Below are 17,259 nucleotides of genomic sequence, written 5' to 3' on the forward strand. Positions count from 1 at the left end.
CACATGCCGTGATGTTGCACGTCATGACGTGCAGAGTAAATAAAAAGGCCCGCTTCCAGCTCTTTCTTCATAGCGAAGCAGGGACCTGTGAGACTAACACCTGCGTCTGAGTCATCATTGTTGTGCCCCGCACCGCAGGCCCCCACACTGACTCCACAACAATGGCAACGAGTCAGTCCAGGACACACCACTACTAACCCGGCAGCTAGATCCCACTCAGCCCTCCTGAAGGACATACCATGTTCTATGAAGGCTGGTAAGAGGCTCTGTGTCTTTCCTTTGATCACTGCTCCTCACGTAGTTGCTCTGAGGCACTTGCCTTAATTGTTGGAAACCACAGGCTAGGCCTGACCCTACATTGTCCCACACAGGGCCACCCCAGAAAGAGGCTAAGACGCAGCTCTCACCAGAGAGTGCTTGTGCACCAGCCACCTCCATATCCCACAGCGCATTGTGGCTCCCCACCCCTGGAATGCCTGTGCACCCGCTGTGCAACAACAGAGGCCTCACCACCCCAATTTTGGGTTATGGGTCCTCCTGGAGTGTCTGTGCGCCCCCTCTCGTCCGCCCATAAAACTGACTGACGCCATACCCGTCTAGGGAAGGTGTCAGCCGATGATGCTGGTGCATCTGCGCCACGACCACAAGGGGGAACACCACATCAGCGAGGTTCACTTGCGCCACTGTGTGAGTTCGACGTAGACGGTCAGGGTCGGACTGGGACAAGAAATAGGCCCGGGCACCCAAAAAAAGTGGCCCACCAGTAGCCTCAAAAAAGTGGCTCAGCCCTCGCTTCACGACCCTTGTACTCTGATGACATCACCAGAAGTGATGTCATTTGACCCCACCCCAAAGTGACATCGTGGGAAGCGATAAAATAGGAAGTGTCATCAAATAGCATTGTTCCTAAGTACACTAAATTACTGTGAGTCCAAGCAGACGTCCAAGGCCAAATGATAATATGTTATTGTATAGCACTTACATTTAAGCTCTTTTTTATGGAACAAATATGCATACAATATCACCCAACCTGTGTTGGTACTCATTTATCGACCTAAGAATGATGAGAGGCTTTTTGAAAAAAAAAAAACATTTGCAAAAAAATATTTTTTTCACATTTTTTTTTTCAAAACCAGCTCATGCATGCCAAAAGGCTGAGGGGCCAATCCGACCCTGTAGACGGTGCCCCAGCCATCCGATTACTTGCACTTACGGATGTTCCCAGTAAAATATTTTGTACATTAGTTCTTTGTGAAATAAATCTATGGATAGCAAATATTAACATCTTTGATAAGGCCCAAACTGGATTCCGCAAGGGCTATTTTACGATTGACAATATCTTACTGGTAAATACATTAGTAGAGCAGGCTCATATTAAATCGGAATTACCTCTTTATATTCTGTATGTTGACTTCTCCTCAGCCTTCGATATGGTTAAAGAAGCCGGCTATGGGAGAAACTAGAGGCTATGTGTATGCCGGCCCATTTATTATATATATGCAGACTGATGTATGAGAATAATACCACCAGAGTAAGGTTGAACAATATGGGACTAATGTTTGATCTAATATCTCTTAAGCGGGGTGTTCGACAAGGCTGTGAAGACATGTGCTTACAAATTGCCCAATGATGAAATCCATCTATGCTCACTACTATTCTAAATTTGTAAAAGATCTGGATGATATAACCCATGAATACTTCTGGTTAAACTGCTTGTCTGGATATAGTCGTAGTAGGATCATCGTTATAACACAAGTATTGAAATGTGTAAATAAGCAACTACGGAAATTTGAAAGTGGCGTGAGACTACTGGAGGACTAAGTAAATGCCTTTGTTCCTAAATTTGAGTATACCTCATATGTGGTGCGATGAATATAGGATCCATTTATGTGTGTATTGCTCCTTGGGATTTGATTGATGCCTAATGAAATTCTTTTTACTATCGCTACCAATGGACCGTGTCAGATGAATTGCTCTGTATTGGTATTTTACTAAGGATATGTACATGTGCTCTATTCTGTTGCCTGATATAATTTTTATATAATTTTCGTATTTGTTAACATGTACAAATCATTTTTCTATTTTTAGTAATTTTTTCTCTTTTGCTGTAATAACCTTTGCTGTATAAGAATCAAGTATGTGATAACTTTCTTTTCTTTTCTTTTCAAACTACTTTTATCTAAGAATGTGTTAAAGTTTGTTTATTAAACCATATACACAATAAAAAATAAACCGGTCCAGGCATGCCCAGAAACCGGTCCCCACACGCCAGGGACGATTTCGGCCCGGCCATGGGCCGAAAGGCTGAGGGACCAATCCGACCCTCTAGACGATGCCCCAGCCAACCTTGGACCCCGCAGATGACTCATACAGCGCCACTGTAAAGGCACCGTCAGACTACTTCGCTCCCATGGTTAACACCGATTATGAGAAATTCATCATGCGCAATGCCATGCATAAGAGCAATGAGAGCCTGGACAAGTACCACAGTCGCCTGAGACAGCTTTCCGCAACCTGTGCCTGGGTAAATGAAGAGAAAGAGGTGAGGCTCCAAATCATCACTGGGTGCCACGCCATCAAACTGCAGAGACAAATCCTTTGTGAGCAGGGAATAGCGCTTCCCCGAATCCTTGAGCTTGGACGGTCCCACAAGCTGGTAGACATTAGAGCCTCAAAAATGGAGTCAGCACTGAAGTCGGTCAAGCTAGAAGATGTATGTTCGGTGGAAAAACATTCCCCCAGAAGCCAAGGAACAAGGAACACCTGGCGACAGAAAAATCAATGGAACTCCTTTGCCCCAGCTCCCAACCTGCAATGTGGGTATGACCTTCTCCATGAAAATGACTGCTCTGCCAAAGGGTATACCTGCGCCAGATGTGGGATCCAAAATCATTTTGCCACAGTGTACAGAGCGTCGGCCTCGGCCATCATGTCAAGGGGCAGAGAGCATCCAATAGGCGCTCCACCGGATCGTACAATCCAAAATGCCAACACCACATCAGTAGACACCTGAATGGAGCTACCAGGGGAAGGCCAAGGGGATGAAGACGAGGATATCTTTTTCATCGCAGTCGTGCTCACAGTCGGTGGCAGAGGAAAGCGCCAATCCAGATGCCCTGTGACTATCGTAGACCCTCCGTCCCTGTACTTCTCGACACTGATGCGTCTGTCCGTGTCATGGCCGATGAACAATACCGAAAACTGCCACGGCCTCTGTCCCTCCAAATAACCAAGGTGCGCATATTCACATTGGGAAGCAATACCCCACTATCCCTGGAAGGCGCCGTTTTTGTAGCCACCGTCCAGCATGGTGATGTCTCCATACAAGCCCACTTCTATGTGACCAAAGTAGGCACCCAGACCCTACTTGGCTGCGCCACAACTGAAGCTCTTCGACTCATCCAGTTTGCTTTTGGAGTATTCCTAGAAGATGTGCAAACACTGCTGCAGAGGTTCCAAGGCGTGTTTACAGGCATGGGGCAAATGGCAGGAGAGCCAATCTGGCTCCATATCAATGACACCATCCAACAAGTGCCATTGAAACACCACCCTGTGTCCTTCCATATTCGTGACAAAGTGGAGAAGGAGATACAAACTCTCGTCAACCTCGACATCATTGAATGAGTGGAAGGGCCCCCTTGCTGGGTGTCCCCAATCGTGGTCACCCAAAAAACAAAACAGCCTGACAGTGTCCGCATTTGTGTGAACATGAGGCTGCCGAACAAGGCAATAAAGAGGGAAAGACATTTGACACCCACACTGGACGACATCATAGCCGTCTTCTCCAAACATGACCTCGGCTCAGAGTATCACCAACTTTTGCTCCACCAGGAAAGCCGATGCATAACCACGTTCACAACGCATGTTGGCCTCTACAGATAATAGAAACTCAACTTTGGCATCTCGTCAGCGGCTGAGGTGTTTTAAAACGCCATTCGTGGGGCCGTGGTGGGATTGCCTGGAACTCTAAATGTGAGCGATAACATTCTGATCCATGCAAGATCGGAAGGTGAACACCTGGAGTGTCTGGAGAAGGTGCTGTCCAGAATACAAGCACTGGGGATAACCCGACAAGTGCGAGTTTATCAAAAGAAAAATCTAATTCTTTGGTTTCATTTTCCAGGAGGAAGAGCTGTCTGCCGATCCAGCAAAAGTCAAGGACATACAGGAGGCCAAAGCACCAGAGACCATCTCATAAGTTCAAAGCGTGGTCTCTTCCTCGAACACCTAGCCACACTCCCTGAGCTCCTGTGAAACCTCACAAAACAATCCACAGTGTGGAGATGGACAGCTTTGGAACAGAATCCTTTGATGATATTAAGAAATCACTGTCAGACATATGCATTCTAGCCTTCTTCGACCCACGAAGGACACTGAGATCACTGTCGACACAAGCACGTTTGGACTCGGAGCCATCCTCACACAAATGAACCAAGACGGCATCCCATGCACCGTTGCATATGCCACCAGATCCCTCTCCTCGACGGACCAGCAGTGCTCACAAATTGAACACGTAGCACTAGTCGTGCTGTGGGGGTGTCGTCACTTCCAAGTATACATTTATGGAAAACCAGTCAGAGTGGTCATAGGCCATAAACTCCTGCTGCCCATCATGACGGGCGGGTCTGCCAACCCATCACCATGAATTGAAAAGTGGCTGCTGGCGCTCCAAGAGTACCAGCCCGGACAGAACAATGCCACAGATTACTTGGCCTGAAACCCACAAGCGCAGAATAAAGCTGCCCAGGTGGACGTCACCGAGGCAACAGAGTATGTGAGACTGGTCACGGAGAGCACTGTCTCCAGCGCCATGGACGTTTAAGAGCAGTTTGAGGAATTCCTCACTCAAGATCGGCTTGAAGGAAATAGAGATTAGTGCTGTGGGGGCCTTGGGATCTTGAGGGGTGGGTGTTGGGCAGGGGGTGAGGTTGGAAAGTTTGGCATCAAGGGTGGCCGCCCTGTCCAGTGCTGTACTGTGGAAGTGATGGGAAAGGAGATGCAAAGCGCTTGTGTGGGTGTGGTCAGGGCAGTGGTGCAACTGGGCTTCACGAATTCCGAGATGATCTTGTGGAGCTCTTTACTAGTGTTGCAGCAGTTCAGTATTCTTTTATTATAGTAGGTTTTTTGTCCTTTCGGATCTCGGATTTGTAGTTACGGTGATGGTGGGCGAACAGGGATTTGCTAAGGGGTGTTTTTGACGCACGCCATTCACGCTCGAGGGAGCAATTATGGGTTTTGACAGTCTTCAGGTGGCCCGTGAACCATTTGCGGATAGGTCCTTGGCAGGTGCAGGCGGGGCAGGAGGGGGTGAGAGGGAGTCATTGAACCAAGAGTCAAAGGATTCGATAGGTAGAAGTCTGTCTGTGGTTGGGAGTGAGCGTAGCAAGGCTTCAGCCAAGTCAGGCAAAGCGTTGACCATGTTCCAGCATTTGTGGGGATGTGGTGAGACCGGGTGGCGTGGCCGGAGTGCGAATAGAGAAAGTTACCTAGCCCTGGTAACGTTCTTTCGACTGGATGTTGCTCCCATGTATTCCTCATCTTTAATATTCATTATCCAGCTTCAGCTGCTTAACGAATATTAACGATGAGGAATACGTGGGAGGACACCGAGACAAGGTTGGAGGCGCTAACGATTGCATCGTGGGTATGGCCTCTGATGTGGTTGGGTCCTGTGGTATGCCCAGAGAGGTTGAATGCCTCTAGGCTGTCGACCAGGGGTTGGGTCATGGAGTTGTTGGGTACATCAAACCAGATATTGAAGTCCCCCAGCAGAGTGAGTGAAGGATGGTAGACCAGAATGGTAGCTAGTGAGTCACAGAGGTTGTTGGCAAAATGTCTGTCATATCCTGGTGGCCTGTAGATGAGTAGGAAACTGTGTGAGAAAGTGGGCACCAGAGAGAGTCTGACCAGCAGGGATTCGCGGTTAGCTGTGCATGACTGGGTTTCGGTGAGTGAGATGGATATGTGGGGTTTGTGGAGGATGGCTACTCCACCACCTCTGATGGCGATGTTGTGGGGGATGAGTGCATAGTCAGGAGGGAAGGCCTTGTGTGTGACTGGTTTAAAGTCATCACTGAACCATGTTTCAGTGATGAAGATGAGATCAGGGTTGTCAGAGGATAGTAGGTCATAGATGCTGTGTCTGTTTCTGGCTACGGAGCGGACATTGAATAAGATGCAGGTGACTCGGTGGGAGGGAGCGGTTCCACTGGTGCTAGTGGCTGGATGCACATGGTGGGTCTGGGTGGCTAGTGGGGAGGGGTCGGTAGCAGTGGGAGGCTGAGTAGTGGGAAATGTTGGAACAGTCGGGATAGTCGGGGATAAGGTTTGGGACGGAGTGAGGTCAGGTGGCAGAAGGAGGGGTGTTTGGGGGTGGGGGGTGGGGGCAGGGGGCAGGCGGTAGGTGGGGTCAGTGTGGTGTGTGGGTACCGGCTGTTGATCGATGGGCTGCAATTCTGGAGTGGCTAGCGGGGAGTTCCTGACAGCCAGGCTATGGGTGATTGGGATGGATGACTGATGTAGGCGAGGTGAAGCATAAAGAGTCATGGGTGCGGGCCGGTAATTTTTCCTGGGTTTAATGCATTTTGGCACAGGAGGCGTGTGAGAGAGGGAAGGGGGGTCGAAGGCAAAAGGGGATGAGGTGATGGTTCTGGAGAGAGCAAGTCTTACCATGCTGAGTGAAGGGAAAGCGGTGGAAGAGGGTGGTCTTGAGATGGAGGATGAGTGGATGCTGGGTGTGTGGCGGGGGTTGGCCATAACCGGTGTAGAGGAAAAGGGTTTTGACTGAGAGGAGATTGAGGTGGGAGGCGGTGCGCTGGTTGGGCCTGCTGAGGAGAGGCTGGGTATTGGTGGGAAGTGGGGGAATGGTGAGGTAATGTAGGTCAGAGTTGGAGGGGTGGGAGCGTGGGTGTGTCGGCAGGGTGACCCGGTTAGTGACTCTCTGAGTGAGCGATTGGTGTGGTTTGAAGGTACGGGGGTCTGTAGGGTTCTGGCTAAGGTGTGGAGGGAAGTGGGCGGTGTAGATGACCTACGGGGTGAAGTTCTGTGGGGAGGAGCAGAAGAAACAGTGGTGGCAAGGGGGTTGTGTATGGAGTGCCAGCACGCTCCTCTGGCTTGGGAATTGGATGTAGTGCAGTGTGGTGGTCTGGCTGATATGGGCAGGGATGAAGGCAGCGGATCTGGGAGTGTTGAGGAACTTGGTGTGGGGTTTATGGGGGGAGGTGCAGATGTGGTTGTGGTGGCTTTGAGGTTGTGTTTGGAGCGCCAGAGTGCTCCTCTGGCTTGGGGGTTGGAGGTAGCGCGGTGTGTTGAGAAGCGGGGGCGACGGTCTTTCTCGGCGTATGACCAGGTGGAGGTGTTGTACGAGGGCGGAGTATGAGCAGGAGCTCGGTAGGGCAGGGATGGTTTTTGGTGGGCCAGATGGCTCCTCTGGTCTGAAGGACGGAAGCAGTGTGGTGAGAGTGTGAAGGATGTAGGGCGTCAAAGTGTAGGATGTTTCTGGGGCCTGGGGTAGAGAGGAGTGGTGTGTGTGGTTGGGATTTGAGAGTGAGGATGCCAGATTGGCGGTGGTGAGTTGGGTGCTGTGCTTATTTGCTTGCCAGTGTGTTTTTTTTTTTTTGGCTGGTTGGGAAGTGCGAGTGGAAAGTCTGGGTGCGGGATTGCTGTTATGAGTGATTGCGTAGTTGCTGGGCAAGAGTTGAGGGGGCAGAGAGAGAGGTCTTGGTTTTCGCTCCGTATTTGTCAGGTTGGAATTGTCGGTCGTGGTCGGGTGGGGGAGCATTGTGGCAGGTGGGGGTGGGTAGATGCAGGTAGGCAGCACTGTGGTCAGGGGTATGTCGGCGGAGCTAGTCACACAAGTCCAGTAAATGCAGTAACAGCTAGATAGCTAGATTTGAGACAGTGGTATATGTAATGGTACCTAGATTTGAGACACCTGAATACGCCTAAAGTGAGGTCACAGTATCGAGAGCAGCAATACCTAGATTAGGGACACCAGAGATGGATGCAATAACACCTAGACTTTAGGAGAGAGTGTACAAAATGGGGCACAATAGCAAATACAACAGCACCCAGACTTGATGCACCTAAAATGGGGGTGCAGTAATGAAAGCAGCAACGTCTCGATTTGAGACGCCCAAAATTGGAGGCACATTAATAGATGTGACAATACCTAGATGTTTAGACACCTGGGGGGAGGGATAAAAACGTCCCAATATGGCGGTACAGTAGTAGATGCAACAGCACCTAGATTTGAGACACTTAAAATTGGGGCACAGTAGTAGATGCAGCATCACCCAGACTCTGGACACCTGTATATTTAGAGCAACCTGCCAAAATGGGGGCACAGTAGTAGATGCAGCATCACCCAGACTCTGGACACCTGTATATTTAGAGCAACCTGCCAAAATGGGGGCACAGTAGTTAGTGTGACAACGTCTGAATTTTACACCTGGGTAGATTTTACACCTAGGGAGAGGGTGTCTAGGGGGAAACTGCTAAAAGGGGGGCACAGTAGCAAATGCAGCAACACCTAGGTTTGGGACAACTAAAATGGGGGCATACTAGGAAATGCAACAACACCTAGATTTTGAGACACCTAAAATGGAAGCACACTGGTAAAGCATCAGCACCTAGATTTGAGACAAAGTGGGGGTACAGTAGCTAATGCAACAATTACTGGATATGAGACAACTGAATGGATGGATAAACGGCTAAAATGGTGGACAGTAATACATGCAAAAACACCTAGATGCGAGAGGCCTGAGATGGGGCACTGTAGTAACTGCAATACCTAGATTTGAAACACCTAAAATGGGGGCACACTTAAGTAGGCCTTGTCCCAAAAAGGGGGAGAGGGGCGGGACAAGGGGAGTGCAAACAACAAACACGTAAGGGAACGAAGAGAGACAGAGCTGAGCGCACAGCGCTCACTAAAATCAAATAAATATACCAAATGGAATGATTAATTGAAGTCTGAAAACGTTCTGCTGATTCTACATCCTGCCTGAACGTAAAGAGAGGGCCCCAAGGAATGATTGCATTAGCCAGAGATATTTCAATTTCAATTATACTGTGGACTATGTTTGTGGTCCTCTGCATACATTTGGACAGCATGTAGTTTCAGCAAATCAATGTCCGATGTTCAGTATTAAATAATTCTTGTTACACTTGCTAACAGTTGCTGTAGAGTGGCAAGGATTCACCCTGGAAATGGAGTGCTCATTTGGGGGATAATTTACACGGTTACATCTATATTTCCGTTTACTAAGGTGGGAATGATGATTTCATTAAGATTTTAAAAGTAATGCACAATGTCATTCATTTTCTGCTACTTACAGGACTGGGTTTGCATGGAGCAACAATTCTACCCCAGCTCCAAACCAGGCTTTGTTGTGAAAATATGCCAGCATTTCCACTCAGATCGAATTGTCATGTGGCTGGAGATGCACGAGTTCCACCTATTTTAAGGCTTATAAAAACCGGCGAATCACTGGGGATTTGTGTTAATGCCAGCCGCCTTACACCAGAACATAAAGACACTGGAACCCGGACCACCTCTATTTCCATGCCTTTTTTATAACCAGTGCACAAAACAATCAAAATTGCAAAGAGAGGACCGTGTGGACACGCAAGTGTTAGCAACCTAGGTCTCCCCTCTGTGCAATGTGTACGTTCCAGAAAATTAGAGTTTAGAGTTATCCATTTGGGGCCTTAGCCGCATTAGGGTCACTCTCTGCTTAGGGGACCCTTTATGATCTTTAAGATAAAAGCATCACACAGTTCAGCATATAGCCTGTTGTTTTGTATGTCCGTATTGCTTGTTAGTAGAGTTGGGTACGCATTGGGCGCTTTTCTTTAGTGGCCCATCTTTGCGGCTAGAATCAGACACCTATTTTCTCCAGTTACCTGCAGGTACAGGTTTGGATCTATGTGAATGGAGCCAGTGGCTGCATGTTGTCACTAGGAATAAGAACATGTTCCACCTATTGCATGGCTTTATTTACAAGGGATTGAAATAGATTTCTTTAAGAGTTATTTGCTTTCTCTCTCGCCAAGGTCAGCCGCCTAACCTGGTTCACCCGCTGGGATCCACTTCCAAGAAACGCTGAAGAGCCTGTGGTAGAATGCGTACAAACAGATAACCGGAACGGGCTAGCAGAGGCCAAGTCTATGCCGACCACAGCTGATGTGGGTGTTGACCGTGGAGTTATTACTGCCAATGAGGATAGTTCAAGCAATAGTGGTAAGTGATATCAGAATGTGCACTTGGGCTTCTATTCACACGCCTCCATCTGTTCAAAGCTCTGTTGTGCTGATGGTTCAGTAATTACTTTTTTCTTCACATGGGAGAACAGTGAGCAGCTTAAAATGTGCTGACAGGTTGGAAATAATCTGCAAAAATGGTTGGCTTGTTATATCCATTTTAAATAATTCCATAATTTTTCAGAGGTAGGAACTGTGTATACCGTTAGACAACCTTTTGATTTTCAGGTAAATGAACATGTTCAGAAGGCCCTGTGAGTCGTTAGTGCTCAACTGAGTGGCAACTAAGCCTACTCCTTCCCATATGTTTTACTGTGATGTTTATGCACAGTGAGCACCCAAAGACGATGTGCGCTATCTCAGCACTTTCAGTATATGAGACTGTGGGCCTCATTACACGGAATGCGGTAAACCATGGTGCTATCAGCACCATGGTTGCCGCCGGTACCATACCGGTACAACCATGGAGAATAGGGGAATTACCACCCCATTCCAAGGTTGGCGGGCGGTAATTCCCCCTTTCTCCATGGCCCTTCCCCATTCCCATTTTTGCCATATAGGGCTCAATGGGAATGGGGAAGGAGCTAATTACGGTACGGCAAAATGCGGTACCGTAATAAGCACCAAGGGCCCTTTGCGGGTCCCAACTTTAACGCCTGGTCTACACCAGCCGTTAAGGTTGGGTCCCGCAAAGGGACCTCGTAGTAAGGAGGTAAGGGTTTACCGGTACCGGTGCCCTTACCTGTACCGGTAAACACTTACCGCCTACCGTGTAATGAGGCCCTAAATACCAGTAGTGGTCTACAGTAGGTTTTTGTTTTGCAGGACACTTGGAGGTCTGCGTCCACTCCTGTTGGCTACATGCCTTTGTTTTGATATGTTAGGCCTATAGAAATGTGGACTGGGCTAACAGGGCCGGCACTTGTACGATACCCGATTGGTGAGCCCTTAATAATTGTGCGCTCTCATCAGTCACCATACCATAACCAGATATGGCTTATTCTTATAGACACGGCAACATTTCAAATGTTACCTCCGATGACTGTGGGCTGCTGAAGCTGTCAGGATTGCACATGTGACCATTGAATCTGTCCTATGCCACTGAAGAGCAGGTGCTGCATTTGCCAGGAGAGTAGTACAGCAAGGGAACATGTATGCACTCTACTTTTGGCATGGCGCTTTCTGAAAGGGGGGATATCTGGTTGGCAGACCCTCCTTTCAGACACAGAATGATCTTCATCATTTTATTTTAATAAAAATCAAAAAAGCTAGAGCTTTCACACCTTGACCAGATGGCATTCTGTCAGATGCCCCCTAGCCAAAGCCAAAAAGGCTGAACACCACCCTTCCAAGGGTCTGGGTCATCCTCAAGGCAAGAAAATATACTGATGCCATCTGTATTAAAATGTTGAGATCAGGCTTAGACAGTAAGTCCATGTGCACGCACCCCGCATTTTTACTAGGAAAGTATGCACACAATTCACTAATGCATGCATTGAAACGATGCACTTACGCAAAGATGTTACACACAAGACAGGCAAAATATGCCAACGAGGGCAGAAAGCATGTAAAGTAGTTGAATCAGATATGTAAGAAGGGAGTGGCCATGAAACATGCACAGAAATGCACGAAACTTCCACCAGACTGTGCAATCTATGAAAAAAGGCATTCACAAAATGTCAGTAAGTGGTCTCCAAAAATATGCTTTTCAGGCTTATGCTCCATTTCTGAGATTCCCCCAGGGAGCCAGAAAATCGTGCAAGTGATGTGTTCTGGAAAATGGCTCTCTCACCAGCACAACGGAAGACCGTGCAAGGCATGCAGTATGCACATGAGGGGTCTAGCCAATAGGGCCCTGAAGACAACTGGAGGGCCCTTGTTACACATTTGTTATGCATTTAATCTATTCGTGCTTGTGCTGCAGAAGCCAGGGCAAGGGCGCTGAGTATAGCAGTCAGTAAAGCTGCTTCTAGGACTCTAAAGACAACTGGGGATCCATTGTTATGCTTTTTTTCAGCGCAATCAACACGCTGCACCTCGGAAATCCACGAAAGGACATGGTTTCTGGCAGTCTGGCAATCCCTGTAAATCTGAGAAAAAAGAGTTTGAGATTTGATTGTTGAAAGTCTACATTTGCCATCATGTGTCTTATGTGTACCATGTATGGTGCTTACAAGGAGCATGAAACAGTCACGAAGCAGTAAAATGAAAAATGTTTCCTGATGACAGTATTTGATGTGGAAATTGATAGCTCCAGATAACTGACATAAGCACCAATCACAGACGCACATGATCAACAAGATTGGATCTTTATACCAGAAAATGCCAAGTAGGAAAGAACAGAGCATTGTCTAGAGATGGATGTAGATTGAAAAGGAACCTTGCCTTTAGGTCCTTGCATCCAGTACAAAGCAGAGATTAGACAGTAGGGGTTAACATTCACCATCTTCTAACCCAGGGCCGTAGACGCCTGGGTTAACGAGGACATGGAGGAGGTGCTTTTCAAGACAAGAGTGAGAGAGGTGGCCATAGGGCCCATTGTCACATCTATAAAAACCCTTGAACTTTCTTTGAGTCTTGGAGTGATTCCTGTGCCATTTTTGACAAATATTAAAGCATGTAAAAGGCAGTGCTATATTAAGAATGTGTTACTATAACTTGAGCTACCTTTTTATTGGAGGATCCTGGGCAGTGTCTATGAAAGATAAGGAAATGGTAAGAACAACTCTAGTTGGAATTCAACTGAGTTGGAACAAGAGATTATCTATCTGCCACATGCACCTCTTTTAACTCATGATGTTAATTATTTATGTTATGTCTTTAATAAGAAGTCTAGGAATTTCATTATTCAATTTCGTTTTAATTAACTGCCTCTTTTGCACCGTTACACTTTATCAAAAATTGAGTCTTAGTTGTGAGTATGATTTACAACCAGCTTGTCTGACTTTCTAAAAGATCTATACTGGTCTAAGTAAAATTGAATTGTGCAACGCACATCTAGTGTATACAATTTTGTCTCTCTGTCGGTTTGAGGAGACCGGGAAAAAAGATACTAAGGACAATTTGCTGATTAATGTGAAAAGCAGATACTATTTTAAGTTAAAAGGTAGGGCAACCTTATCCCTATGAAAAAAAAACATGTAAAGTACAGAAGCAGAAAAGGCCACATCTTGTTGATTCTTCTAGCTGAAGTGACTGCAACCAAGAAGGCTGCATTACAAGATACAAGTTTGATGTCTGTGGTTGACATAGGTTTAATGGTTCTACAATGAAATATTAAATAAAAAATAACGAGGCTGAAAACATAGCATTTTTTTTAATCGAATTTGTGAAATGCCGTTTCATTTATTTGCACGTTGTTATTTTAAATGTGGGAGGAGACCTCACAGCCCCTCCCACATTCCCCCTACATCAATGTATACCCTTACCGAAACCACCATCTATTTTATGAAAAATAAGTGCACAAAAGTCGAAAGGTTTGATTATGAAAACTCTGCGTTTTTGGTCTATTTGTTTTTTTTAGGTAATACCAGGTTTAATTGGCTTATGCGATAACACCAATAGCACTACATTGAGGTCTCACACATGGTGAGGTCCAAACTATGGTGGATGAAGAAGAAGGTCCTTAAAATGTTTCCTGATGACAGGATTTGATGCGGAAATTGAAAGCGCCAGATAACTGCCATAATCATCAATCACAGACACATGTGATCAACAAGATTGGGTCTTTACACCAGAAGATGCCAAGTAGGAAAGAACAGAGCATTGTCTACAGATGAATGTAGAGGATTGTTCCAGCATTGAGTAGCAGTCCACTTACTCTTGTACTGAGATCTCGTAGAGGATTTTCTGGCTGCCTGCAAAATCACAATATTCCGGTCTGAAAAACCTAGGTGAGCAAAGGCTAACTTCTCAGGTACCAAGCAGCTAAGTTCATCGATAGACGGGCAGGTTGCCACACCAGACCCCCATGCTGTGTCAGAAGGTCCTGAGATGTCGGAAGGAGAAGAAGATCCCGTAGCTTGAGGTTGAGAAAGCCCCAGTGCCAAATACAGGTCAGTCAATACAGGGCTATCAAAAGTAGAGAACATGTCCAAAATTTGGAAAAGACCTTCAGAATGAGCAGAAGAGGAGGGAATGCATAACAACTCTCATGGTCCCACGAGATCAGTAGGGCATTTCCCAAGGAGGCTGGATCTTGTCTTATGAGAGATGCAAACAAGAGACACTTGGTGCTCTCCTACGCTGTGAACAGATCCACATACGGGACCCCAAATTTCAGAAAGATTTCCTGAAGATAGGCATCCTTGATCTCCCATTCATGGCTGAAGTGAAAGAGGCAACTCAAAATGACCGTCCTGAAGTTGAGCTCTTCTGCTACGTGTAACGCGAGTAGAGAAATGTGATGGAGAATGGCCCATTCCCAAATTTGAATTGATAACCAGGCAAAGGAGGGTGGAGGTGCTGCCCCCCGTCCTATTTGTTGACGTACAATATGACCATCATGCTGTCAATCCTTATGAGCACCACAGAATTCTGAATTATGGGAATATACGCCAACCCTGATGGTACTCGGAAAACCTGTCCCTTACCGTGGAGGAGTGGATCTGGACATTATTTTCACTGCTTTTTGGATTCAGCAGACGAGGAAGGGAGGAATCCCCTGTTGAAAGATCTTTGCTGCTTCCTCCGTTGAGCGCTCAGTGGTGATCTATCGGGCTGCCTGTTCTTTCTGTCATAGTTGCCTCAATATCCACCGAAACGTTTTGATTTAAAGTCCAACCGACGACTGAAATGACTTCTGGGGCCCTTTTGCTAGAACATGAGAAATTTGGCAGTCACAGTGGAAGCTGTTTTCTTATATAGTTCCTCATCCATTGAGGAGTGGAACAAATCATTACCCTCGAAGTGGAGATCTAATATTTTCTCCTCGGCATCCTTGTCAAAAATGAGTTGCCCTCGCCCAGGCTGCATGACAGCTCTCGATGCCGGATCTATATGGTGCATCAACGACTCTCCCAGATCTTGGGCGTCAAGTTTAGCCTCAGCCAAACCTGGCTTGAATGCTGCTCTCCTGTCTGGCGGTAAATAATTCGGAAATTGTGATATTTCCTGCCAAAGCCACTGATTTACTGCCACTAACAGAGCATCAGAGTTCGCGTGGCATAGGTGAAGGGCTGCATTGGCATACATTTTGTTGTCATAGGATTTCAGCAGTTAATCCTCTGTACAAAGCGGAGTAGACGACTGAGCCCCAAAAGAAACTGTTTGTGAAGGTCTTGAGAAAAGTGTAGCTGCTGCAACCACAGAAGATTACGGCTGTGGATTTGATGTCAGCTCTGGAAGGTCAGAAGGAAGTTCCTGGTAACTAGCTTTGATTCTTCTAATGTGTGGAGCTCTCCACAATATCTTAGCCTCTGCTAAGACTTCCTTTTGAAACGGCATGCCAGTTGTTTCTGTCTTAAGCACACTTTCAACAACCTCTGGCTCTCAAGTGTTTTTTTCTGGAAACGGCAGGCCTAGAAAGCCGTCGACCCTTACCCCTCAGACCCAACATGCAGTTGTGGAAAGCCCTTACAGGCAAGGAAGATTCCTCTTCTTCTTTTTCTTCACCAGTGTTAGTGGTATCCATATCCTGTTTAGGATCCTGGTCTAGATGGACTGCCCCAGGGGTACATGTGGAGCTTGTGAAACCAGAGCTGATGGAGGTGGCAAAGTAACCACAGCTCGAGTCCACAAAGAGGATGACAGGTCCATGAAGATGAAGGAGTAGGGTCCCACGTAGGATACCTAAGGGTAGTAGCTGCACCCAACCTCAGAGAAAACGAGGCGGCTGGGTAAGTCATGAACCAAGTCGTCATTGGTGACGAGTCAACCTTTATCTGGGCCTCGTTACTGACTGTGGAAGGCAGGGGAATGTGAAGTGTTCTGGAGCCCGATATCAAAGGACTCCAGTGAAGACATTTCTGACATCTACTCAGCCGAACGAGGCACCGATAGAGAAGTGTCCCTCTGCTCGCCATCATTTCTAGCTGCTATTTAGTGAGGACTATGACAGTGTTCCGTCGTAGCCACTGCCGTAGTTGAGGTTGGGTTATAGGCTTCTTGGGCAAAGCTTGCTGAATTTTGGAAACTTGTGAGGTAATTGTACAGGTCTTATGTGATTTTGGGCCTAAATTTTGTTCCTTGTGAGAGAAGCACAGTTAAGCACAGTACACAGCTTGACGTACTAGGCCCTGAAGGGCCCTTGGAGCATACCCCGGAAAGGTCACATAAGACCTCGCAGTGTCGTGCTTGTCCCTGGTAGGCTTTGAAAACTGAGGCATCACCGTGGATCTATCAGACCCAGTACAAGACCTCAAGCGGTCCTTGGTGAAAGCATTGATGGTAGCCTCAGAGGACGAGACACGTCCAGTAACAGTTGCTGAGGGAACCTTGATGCTAATACTGGTAAGAGCCAGGACGGCCTTGGAGTGTGATCCGGTGGGGCGGTGACCAACCACTAAAGGGCTTGCGTCCCTCGACTTGCGTTGGATGCCAGACTTACCTGTGAGATAAATTCTTTAATGTGATCTGGAGACTAAGCATGGAAGACTTCCCGCCAACTAGCTAATTTTCTACGCAGTGGTTGATGCGAGAATGCGTGACAGGAGGAACAGTCCACCCAAATATACCCAGGGCCTGAACACACTAAAGTCTGTGTGAGTCGGCCACTGCCTAGTGCTGATCAGTGGGGCTAGCCAACCTGACGCACCATAAACAAACACAATTCTTTTATTTAAAGGGGAATTACCCTTTTTGTGCTGTGCAAAAGGAGCTCTGGTCCCGTCCCTTTGGATGGACACCGACAATTATGGAGGAAAGCAGGGGCGGACTGGCAAGGGGGCAAAGGGGCAATGGCCCCCCAGGCTGGCTGTGCTGCTGCCCAATGGGCCAGAGCTCCAAAATGTAACAAAAATAATCGAAAAAGACGAAATCCATAAGAGGAACCGAGTG

The 17,259-nt window shown here is 47.2% G+C and overlaps 1 protein-coding gene across 2 annotated transcripts in view; it reads left to right on the forward strand.

Moving 5' to 3' along the window:
* The window catches only part of SLC5A11 (solute carrier family 5 member 11), a 672,168-nt gene that overhangs the window by 545,587 nt on the left and 109,322 nt on the right, over positions 1-17,259 (forward strand). For both annotated transcript variants that reach the window (XM_069647357.1, XM_069647356.1), the window contains exon 15: positions 10,057-10,243. In XM_069647357.1, coding sequence (XP_069503458.1) covers positions 10,057-10,243 — 187 coding nt within the window. The remainder of the gene's footprint in view (positions 1-10,056; positions 10,244-17,259) is intronic.

Source organism: Ambystoma mexicanum, chromosome 2q, assembly GCF_040938575.1.
Source record: "Ambystoma mexicanum isolate Mex_15411 chromosome 2q, UKY_AmexF1_1, whole genome shotgun sequence".
Lineage (NCBI taxonomy): Eukaryota > Metazoa > Chordata > Amphibia > Caudata > Ambystomatidae > Ambystoma > Ambystoma mexicanum.